Source organism: Argopecten irradians, chromosome 4, assembly GCF_041381155.1.
Source record: "Argopecten irradians isolate NY chromosome 4, Ai_NY, whole genome shotgun sequence".
Taxonomy (NCBI): Eukaryota; Metazoa; Mollusca; class Bivalvia; order Pectinida; family Pectinidae; genus Argopecten; species Argopecten irradians.
In genome coordinates this window covers 6,990,117-7,000,804 of record NC_091137.1, presented here as the reverse complement: position 1 = coordinate 7,000,804, position 10,688 = coordinate 6,990,117, and the positions used below count along the sequence as shown (strand labels likewise).

At 36.6% G+C, this 10,688-nt stretch overlaps 1 protein-coding gene across 1 annotated transcript; it reads left to right on the top strand.

The window, feature by feature from the left end:
* The first annotated feature begins 4,954 nt into the window (after positions 1 to 4,954).
* LOC138320469 (glutamine synthetase-like) lies at positions 4,955 to 10,487 on the top strand. The gene is made up of 6 exons (XM_069263433.1): positions 4,955 to 5,106; positions 6,260 to 6,441; positions 7,314 to 7,622; positions 7,906 to 8,033; positions 8,260 to 8,459; positions 8,980 to 10,487. Exons 2-6 carry the CDS (start codon positions 6,273 to 6,275, stop codon positions 9,266 to 9,268), a joined length of 1,095 nt encoding a protein of 364 aa, XP_069119534.1. The 5' UTR covers positions 4,955 to 5,106; positions 6,260 to 6,272; the 3' UTR covers positions 9,269 to 10,487.
* The last annotated feature ends 201 nt before the right edge of the window (positions 10,488 to 10,688 follow it).

The window sequence follows — 10,688 nt, the reverse complement described above, 5'->3', positions numbered from 1 at the left end:
AAAGCAAGACTTGATCCGTCTGTCATTAAATCCAAGTCTGTTTTCAGAGTAAAAGGACGCCCTAACTACATTACACACTGGATTGGTCAGTCTGTCCGAATTCTGGTGTCGGAACCAGAAGTCATTTGTCCAGGATGTCATTTCATGTTCAATATATACTGTATTGGTCTGGTGTATGAAGCCAGTTCAATACTGGCGACCAGCTGTTTCCTAAATAATGCGGTCAGCAATATTGTTGTTTTGGTGGGAAAGTTGTTATAGTGTCTAAAGGGGTCAGTACACATGTTTATGGAGTACACCATATACATGCTGTTTACGAGGTCAACCGTGGCAAAAAGCTGTGGTCAGTTTGTAGGACAGTGACCTTGATATTAACCTCCTGTCTTTATATGCTAAATAGTCAGATTTTTTATACATGAGCAGAAGTTTGCATCATTGGTGATTGAATTGGGGACAGAGGAGAAAACACACTATTTATTGGTTTATATCTACCTGTTTACATATTTATATCTACCTGTTTACATATTTATATCTACCTGTTTACATATTTATATCTACCTGTTTACATATTTATATCTACGTAAACCTGTTTACAGATTTCTGGTTTCCAGTTGTTTACAGCCCTATAGTGTTTTGTGCTCGTATTATGTGAGAACTTTTACAGTGAATGGTCAGTTGTTGCTCGCTTGACCTTCTGATAAACTCTGTAGCTTTCCGCCGTCCACAATTTATGCATGGACATTTATACACTTCAATGCATGACATCGTTTTACATGTAGAAGTTTCCCCAGCACACGTGTTAATGTCCTTGGGTAGAGTATCACGCATTGTCTACATCTAGAACATGAATATCAATAAAAATTAGCGTTTTAGGAATATCCTCCTGAGGAACACCATGCACGTGCGGGCAATGTCACCAGAGACATATCGGACATACAGGTATAGGTTAGAGTGAATATTAAATATATCAAAATTAATAATCATGCAAATCGTACATAAAAATAATACTGAGGAGGCCTGTACAACATATACATGTAGGCACAGGTTCCAATCCCTGTGTCATGTTTGAAACTGAAGCCATTGTGTTATTGTGACCCCAATCATGATCTACATTTTGTATAATTTGGTGTCAAGTTTAAAAACTTGAACCATGACCTGTTATAATGACCGTATCGTCCACGCGTGACTAGAACAATACTTACAATGTAAAGCACGTGATATGATTAATATACCACACAAAGAACTAACATGTGTGTCATACTCCGTCATCTCACACAATAGGAAATCAGCGAGGTCATAACGGATATGTTGTACATTACACACATTGTCATCATTCTACTTCCACTTTGTTCTTCGCAATAACAACATACAATAGGAGTAAGAAATTAAGAGTCGACATCTTTTGAAGCAAGTTGTGCACGAGGAGTCTTGGAATAAGAGAAGTACTTAAAGAAATCCACGTGGTGGAGCTGGTGGTCCATACCTGTTCTACGGAGAATGAGTTACATTAAATTAATACATGCAAATAGATATATATAGACATCTACGATCACGACAATTTTATGGAAGAAGTTTCCGGAGAAACATCACCGATCTACGATCATCAGACACTTCCATCGCTTGGCCACGAAGGCCACATCGTATACATATTTTATTTGTTCTGTTTTCCATAACAGTAGTTAATTATCACTACTAAATAATAATAAAGGTTTCATGGAAATCAGAACTAAAGATATGATGTACTTGTGGCGTCAGTGTACATATATATAGCGTTACAAGCGATGTTTTATGTTAAACCTGGAATATTGTGAACTAGTGCATGTATCAATACGGTATTGTCTGAACACAGGTTTTTGATTCTGTGAATACTGACCAGGTATTACACTATTGTCGGACATCTACAATGTAGGTCCGCCCTTGCTGTTTACAAACTGACGTTGAACCCTAGTGAACGTGACGTAACATCACTTTCTGCAAAAATGACGTAATGATTATCGCACCAAACTAATGACGTAACAATCAATACGTTATTATTTTTTTATTTGCCTCCATATCTGATCACTCTACATTATGCAAAGACGGAAATATTTTGTCCAAAGAATGAAATGCCGCTCGAATTGGATAGCCATCACTGGGCCAGACGACTTTACTTCAGGCATTCCGGTCAAAACGCATCATGATCGCAGATTTGTTCTTAACATGACCATTCTCGTAAATTAGGCATCACATCTAAATCAATGATCAAATCTATTAAGAAAAGTGCTGCGAGTGAGTTAGGTATGGTGTTGAAATATTCTTTGCATTGGTGCCCTCAAAATACATGTATAAAACAATGGACCTCTTCTCGCATATTTATTATGTCCAAGTGAATAAAAATCTTGCCATTTTTAAAATCTTGTTTTTACTAGTGTATATTTACATTTTAAACTGTGAACAGATGAGCCGTAGGGCTTAAGTTGATAAAGGACTCGGGGAATAGCTCAAACAATAGTTGTGTGAATTTAAGGGGCTAAACAGGTTTTCCAGGGTAGACCTCGTCATTACCGGATAATAACGTGTTAATCATTTACTTACAAGAGCAGGTTTTCTAAACTATTGTCTAATGTCGGCTGTCAATCAAATGTACATACTTGTGTTTTATACACATATTACAATGCATCTTGTTCGGTTTCTGACAAGCTGTCTGATCAGCTGATCCAGTGTTGATTCAGAATATCCCGCTACCAATAATTACTCCTCTAATTGAACTTTTCTTCTTTTTTTTTTTTTTTAAATTTATCCCTAGCTTTAGTTGAAAAATATCCGGAAAGAATACGTTTTAAAGCAACATATGGTACATGTATTTCATTTTTTTTTTTTTTTTTTTTTTGGCAATTTAATTACTAGTAAATGCAAGATTCGTTAAAAGTATACCGATCTTTTTCAGCTATCATACCATGAAAGTTGATTGAATTTTATTGAATATTTACATGCAATCATTATTTTGTTGATATCGTATAAAATATATCATGTATATCATATTCAAATGTTAGTGTCTCGATTTATTTTATTACAATATCGCGCGAAAGTTGTGATTTATTGTATGAAGATTGTAGCTGATTTTACTAGTGACCTTGGATATTATCGGAAAGTTGTGGTGATTTAGGTGACTGATTTATCAGCGACACTTGTACCACGATAACCGCCAAGGTTAGACTTACTGGTTTACTGATGTCCTGTCACCGATATACGACGATGATGTAGGTATATCTTATCTATAACGAGGTGATAATCATTGTCCGTGCGGACAGGTGTGGATATCTACATGTCCCTGATGTAACCAAGTCTGTATCTGATGTTACCGCATAGCCAGCTCAAAACTAAATCATATATATATGGATAGATATTTTCTGGGTTTTTTTTTTTACCGTTGTCATATGTTCAAGAATGTAAGAAAAAAAACAAATACGGAATACGAATAAATTCAAACTCGTCATGTGAATATCATAAAGTCTTTTCGTGGTATAACGACTAAAAAATCTTGTAGAACCAGCATACCTGTTATTACATAGACATGAGACATATCTGGGCCAGCTGTTCTATAGATAAGTATATTATCCTTATATAAATATAACTGGGATTATGTGTCATCTGTAGCTAAAAATAGCACTTGGTCAAGACCACCATCAAGTTCATTAGAATGTATTGTACTCCAGAAACTATATGTACGTAGACAGTATCGCCGTAATATTGGTGCGGCATTTCACCTCAAAGAATCTCTAACATAGAGCTCTCAAAGAATCTCTAACATAGAACTCTCACAGAATCTCTAACATAGAACTCTCACAGAATTTCTAACATAGAACTCTCACAGAATCTCTAACATAGAACTCTCCCGAGCGCAGTCTGCTCCGGAACTCGGTCCATTTCATCCAATTTGCTGTTGTCTTCTGCTATGTAATAGTGTATATCCTAATTGTGACAGCTCAAGTTTTTTTTTCATGTTTTCTCACGTGCTGGGTCATCAACTCTTCAATAGTTCCATCAGACTACCTATAAAGCTCTGTTCCAGGATTCCGTGGCTGCATATTATAGCATCACTCATAGATGGGTCCTCGAACCACAGAACAACAGGCTGTCGGTTCCTACGTTTTCGTTACTTCCGTCTTGTTTAGATTGATTTTTACTATCTGTTCCTTTTGGCGGAGACAAAATTGTGGTACTGCCCGGTATTTGTAACAATATCGGATAAGGATGAGGATAAAAACGGATTAACTCCGGAACTGTCAACTGATTGTGGAATGTTAAAACAATACATGTACTTCCATTCATTCTGTATCAGATATTTATATAACAAACTTACTTGAATATCTTACATTACGAAGCATTCACTTTTCCTTACCAGTTTATCAGTTTTTTAACAATTGACTATATTGAGATATGTCTGGTGTGATACATTTACGAATGAAAATACAATATATACGTATGTTGAATACCATACATTGAACATACTTACCGTGAATACTTGTTTCCAAAAAACTCTTTTGAAAGAATCACCGTTTATGTATTATTTTCATTCATGACTAATTACAGTTAATAAGTTTACTAACCTAAATTACCTACTATACAATAGGGTATCGAGTGTCTGTTCGACATCTCGCTCAGTACCCCAGTGCTTTCTGCCGCTCGTGCTAAACATGTGATGTCAGGGTCATGGGAAATTTTGTTTATTGATAAAACGCACTGGTCACGTGAAAAAGCCGTGATGAACCGAAAGTATGAAATGAAAGTAGGACAGCTCACTAGCGGCAACGCACAAAAAAACTCTACACCGGAGTTTTACTATACAACAAGTCTGAGATAGTATACGCTTACCATATTTACTATCCCAATATACAAGTACTTGTATGGTCTACTGACTCTGATAGTTAGGATTTTCTAGCCACCCTCTAGCACGTGACAGATTTAAGAATAGAATATAGGTCATCCAATGAAAATCGTCACGTGCTAAACTGACCAATCGGAGAACAGTGGTATTAAGAAGGAATTGATATTACGGCGTGATCCCCGCTTTGCTGTCAGAAGAATCTCTTCACTGTCTACCGTGAATATCAGCGCTGTAAACAGGTAAGAAATTATAGAAGTATCTCATTTAAGGTTTCAGAAGACAATTATATTGATATTGATTGTATTTTATTTGAATATATCATTTGTCTCGACTTCTAAATAGCTGTTTTCTCGCTATTTCAATCCCTTTGATAATTTGCATATTATTGATTTTTCCGAATCAGCTGATAAATGAAGCTCCGACATTGACAAGGCGAAGGCCGACAGCAAGACAATCGACAACTATGGAAAAATACACGATTCGTTATTAATTAATGTAAATACTAATTTGGAAACCCGACCAATTAAATATATAGAGAAAACCTTTAAACATATATATATCACTAATAAAGATCTATTTGATTCACTTGCAAGCCGCTATTAACGGAATGTTTCTCATAAATATATATACATGTTTCTGTCACTTTGTAAGGAAAGATGCGAAATAATCTGCTCAATCATAGCTACCTATGGCTCACTGTCACACATTATGTGTTGTTGACTTGCAAGCTGCATTAGAAGTGAATGTATATAATCTAACGATATACATGTATATGATCAGCTCAATATGACGAAGTTACAGTAAGATAGAAAATATTTTTTGCGAACAGGCATACATTGTATTGAAAATAGAAAATAACATCTAAAATTTGTCTACCATCTTTCAAGTAATCATCTTCAACAGATTAATTACATATATGTAAACTGTATCGACGCTACGCTATAGTACCTTGTACCGCAAGTTTGACAGAGGGGAGACAACTCCTTGTACGATTCTAACTTTACAACGCTTTGATAAACATATCTAACTTAGAAAACAGAATATTGGGATTCTCTGATTGAAATAGTGATATTTGTGACCTTGACCTTCTAGAATATTGAAACGAAGGATACCTTAGCTGCTATGTAACTTTATTTTAAAAAAGTAAAAGTTAGATACATACTACATAGGTGAATTAGTGACCTTTTGGACACTTCATGACTTTAAGTTCAAAGGTTGAATGGGATCAAAGACTGATTTGTTAAGTGGGTCAAAGGTAAACATTTGTCAGGTTTAAAGTTTATAAGGGCAAAGTTCAAAAATGGATTGTGCTACTTATACATGTTATACACGTAGGTTTGAGTTAGGATTTCTTTATCCTTTTATATTCCTATTTTGATCTTTTTATTTCAGAATCTGAGTAATAATGGCTGTTTTAAATAATGCTGCTACCGACAAGTTGGTACTGCAGAAGTACCTCGACCTTGACCTTGGTACAGAAAAGGTGATGGCCGAGTACATCTGGATTGATGGTACCGGGGAGGGCATCAGGAGCAAGTGTAGAACTCTGGACGAGGAACCCAAGGATCCAAAAGGTGAGGCTCCATATACATTTTAAGGGAGATGTAAAATTGTTGCCCCACCCCCAACTTGCATGACGGATTGTTACCCGATCACACCTGTATCTATATAGCTAGCTGATTTGTTCCAATTTTACTTGGATTTGACCATAAAATTGTTTTTAAACATAAAATTGTTTTTAAACATAACGCCATGAATATATTCCATCCTATATAATGCATGGATAATCACGAGCCTTATTGAGGCTACCAATATTGTAACTGGAAGATATATAATGTATCACCATTCACTTAATAGGGGTTATAATTTTTGTGAAAATGTGATATGGTATCACAGTAAACAATAGTATCCATCAGGATCAGAATTTCAAACACTGATCAAAGTTGAAATCAACTTGTTCATTTAAATGTTGATGGTGGTTATATATAAAGGGCCTCATACTGGGCACATCAACAAGTCCTCTCCGGGTCAGTGATCAGCGAGTCCAGTTAATGGCTGACTGGTCAAGGACAGGCTAGCTAGTGGCTATAATCTGTCTTGTACACAGATCACACTGTGAATGTGTTGACATCTATAGACCTTGAACTTTACCTGAGTAATATACCTACACCAGTACAATGTAACTGGACACGTCTCTGTCAATCAGCAGTAAACATAAGATGAAAAGCTTTAAGTGTTAGTCAGTGTTAAAAAGTCACCATTTTATTCACATGGTGCAGTTCCCTAGAACTGGTCATAGGTGTAGGGTTTTTAGCTGGGTACTACGGCTTTCTTCCAATGTCTGGCAGTCATCCTCTAGTCTGTCTCTATGGGTTTAAGAAAATTGTATATGGTACATGTTCTTTAATGACCTCTACATGTAAATATATGGTTGATCATTTTGTAGATTGCCCCATCTGGAACTACGATGGCTCGAGTACATACCAGGCCGAGGGGTCCAACTCAGACATGTACCTACACCCTGTCAGTATATTCAGGGACCCATTCAGGGGAGGTAAGCACAAGCTGGTCCTGTGTGAGGTATACAAATACAACAAGAAGCCTGCGGAGACTAACAGGAGGGCGGCCTGTAACGCTGTGATGGAGAAGGCCAAGGCGTCCATTCCTTGGTTTGGAATTGAACAGGAGTACACTCTGTTGGACTTAGACGGACATCCCTTTGGTTGGCCCAAGAATGGATTCCCAGGACCACAGGGTAAGGAGAGATAGGGTTTCTATTGTTCTCACCCAGTGTCATCTGTTTTGTGGCCTTGCTATTTCAAATATTGATTCCATACTAAAGTTTATACTTTGATAAACCAACCAAGAACACACTTTTAAAAATACTTCACTTAAAAAGGCTTTGTCAAAATTGATGAAATTTGCCAATCACATTAGAACTTGATAAAGCACAGAAAAAAAGCTGAATTTTTATTAGAGTATTACTTAGTTATATGCATGTATTGATAAATTTTGATTGAGCACATTTACTATTACAGGACCTTACTACTGTGGAGTAGGAGCCAACAAGGTGTACGGCCGTGACATAATTGAGGCTCACTACCGTGCCTGTCTGTATGCTGGCGTCAAAATCGCAGGCTGTAACGCCGAGGTCATGCCCGCTCAGGTAAGCAAACAAGAACCATTAACATTCAAGCTACAGGGCACAGTTGCTAGGTAGTTTCTAGGTGCTTTCCTCTGTCATTGTGTCTTCTCGGAACTCAGGCTGTACAACATGCAACACTAGGTTAAACATTAAATAACTTTCAGCAGTTGTATTTTTGTTTTTTTACTTGAGTAAAAAAGCATTGTCGTAACATGTATGTTATACATGTGTGTATTTCGTTTTTCAGTGGGAGTTCCAGGTCGGCCCATGTGAAGGAATCAACATGGGAGATCATTTATGGATTGGACGTTATCTGTTGTACCGTGTTGCTGAAGATTTCGGTGTAGTGGTGACCCTTGACCCCAAGCCCATCGAGGGTGACTGGAATGGAGCAGGAGCACATTGTAACTACAGTACCCTGGAAATGAGGGAAAAGGGGGGAATCAAGTGAGTAGACCAGTCATCCCTTAAATAAAATGATGGACTGTCCCCTCATTGTTACAGTGGTTTCATTATCTTTCAGGAGAGGCGGTACAATTGCAATTTCAGGGGGTACTTTTCTATACCATCTGTTTGCTATCTAATGTAATTTAGCCCAAATCAGGCGATACCACAGCAAGGTTCAACCAGCAAAAAGTACAGGGTACCGCCTGATATTGAAACCCCTACTCATTAAGAGTAAATGTAATGATTGATGTTGGAAAGGAATAGCAAAACTGGTCCTGGTGGGATTGCCTAGTAAGCAATAAATCATATCAGTATTATTTGGGAAGTTGGAGGAACGTTATCTGGATATTGTAAATGAAAACATAAACCCTGGCATGTTGAATGCTAAATCACAAAGGGAGACAACTTACATGTAGTAAAGCAGTAACTATCTGAATGAAAAGTTCAGTTTTGAAAGGGAAACCGATATCTACTTTGTTTACATGGTAATTATTTAACACACAATACTTTTGTTTTCCAGGGCTATCGAGGAAGGTATTGAACTGCTGTCTAAACACCATGTCCGTCACATCAAGGCATACGACCCAAAAGAAGGAAAAGACAATGAGAGGCGTCTTACAGGTCACCATGAGACATCAAGTATCCACGACTTTTCAGCCGGAGTAGCCAACCGTGGTGCCAGTATCCGTATCCCACGACAGGTTGCCGAGGACGGTTGTGGTTATCTGGAAGACCGACGACCATCATCCAATTGTGACCCTTACGCCGTAACAGAAGTCATTGTCAGGACGACGGTGTTAAAAGAATAGACATTTAAATTAGTTATAATGGAATAAATGAACAATTATGAGAGATAAAATTGAATGAAAGTGAACAACTATGAGAAATTGAAAATATTATGAAAGTATTTTCTCTGTACCCAATTCTTGCCCAGGTTTTCTTTAGGGGGTACAAAGGATATCGACTCTGTATTTATTTATAATCTTTCATCATTCTTGTCTTAATCCAAAACCAAAAGTTGTGCAATTTTTATGAGCTTAGGATTTTGCTTGAGTGTTACATAGATTTTTAAATATTCAGTAATATGAATTATTACACGGTTTCTTTTAAAAAACAAGATAATTATTCTGATATTAACTTATATTGGAAATATAGCTGTCACAAAGATAAAAATTCTTAATCAAAATTTGAAATGTATTCATGTCTTTTCTTGATTTCTGTGATTCAGAATTTTCTGCTCTGGTGACCCAAAAGTGTTTAATGTATGCAGTTTGTTAGGGAAAGATATATCCTATGTCTGAGAGACTTTGGACTCGAGAGTAGACAAATCTGAACTACAAAAAGAGCAAGGTGCTAGCAAGGGAGGTAACTCCTAGTTGACTTGTAGGTGTGTGTTGGTGGTGTAAGTGGACGAGAGGAAGAATACTTTGAATGAGAATTGAATGCTACTAAGAGGTTGTGAACGTAAGTTAACTGATTTTGAACACATTGTATGTTCAATCATGGCATGTATCATGCCACCAAAGTGTGTTATGCTGAAATCTACGTATGAAATTGTGCTGAGGTGACCTTTGTTAACCTTGAGATGACTGTGACCTTATTTGACTCGTCTTCAGTGTAAATTTGTCCTTCATTTGTTATGTTAATGTGACCTGTTATGACTTGTAAATTCGACCTTGTATGACCTTTAATTATTTAATGTGACTTTTGGTAACCTTAAATGTGACCTTGTGGGAAAAAAAGGTTGTATCATGTCAACCCAACTTGATATTCATTATGCTTAAGGACCACGGCATCAACTCATGGTATCATTAACACTGTAGTGAAAATAATGCAAAATCATTAACATTATCATAAACCAAGAATAGTTAATAATCTAGCCACGAGGCTGTGCATCAAGTGCACTCTTATCTGTGATGGAACAGATTCTTGTATATATATTATTGTTCCTTAGAATCTCCACTGTTTACTTATATAATGTAATAAAATTCGTATGGAAAATAAAACTGCTACACTTTTATAAACTGATTTTCGTGTTAAGTAATCTTTAATTTCAAATTATGGATAATATGAAATGTTGTGTATACACTTTAAGTATTTTTTGAGATTGCTTGTTTGCAATTATCCAAGATACTCAGAAAACCCTAGCAGAGCTCCTGAAACCCGTCTAATTCTACAAGATAAGAATGCTTGGTATAGACATTAGTTGTTGTAACAGTTGGTATAAAG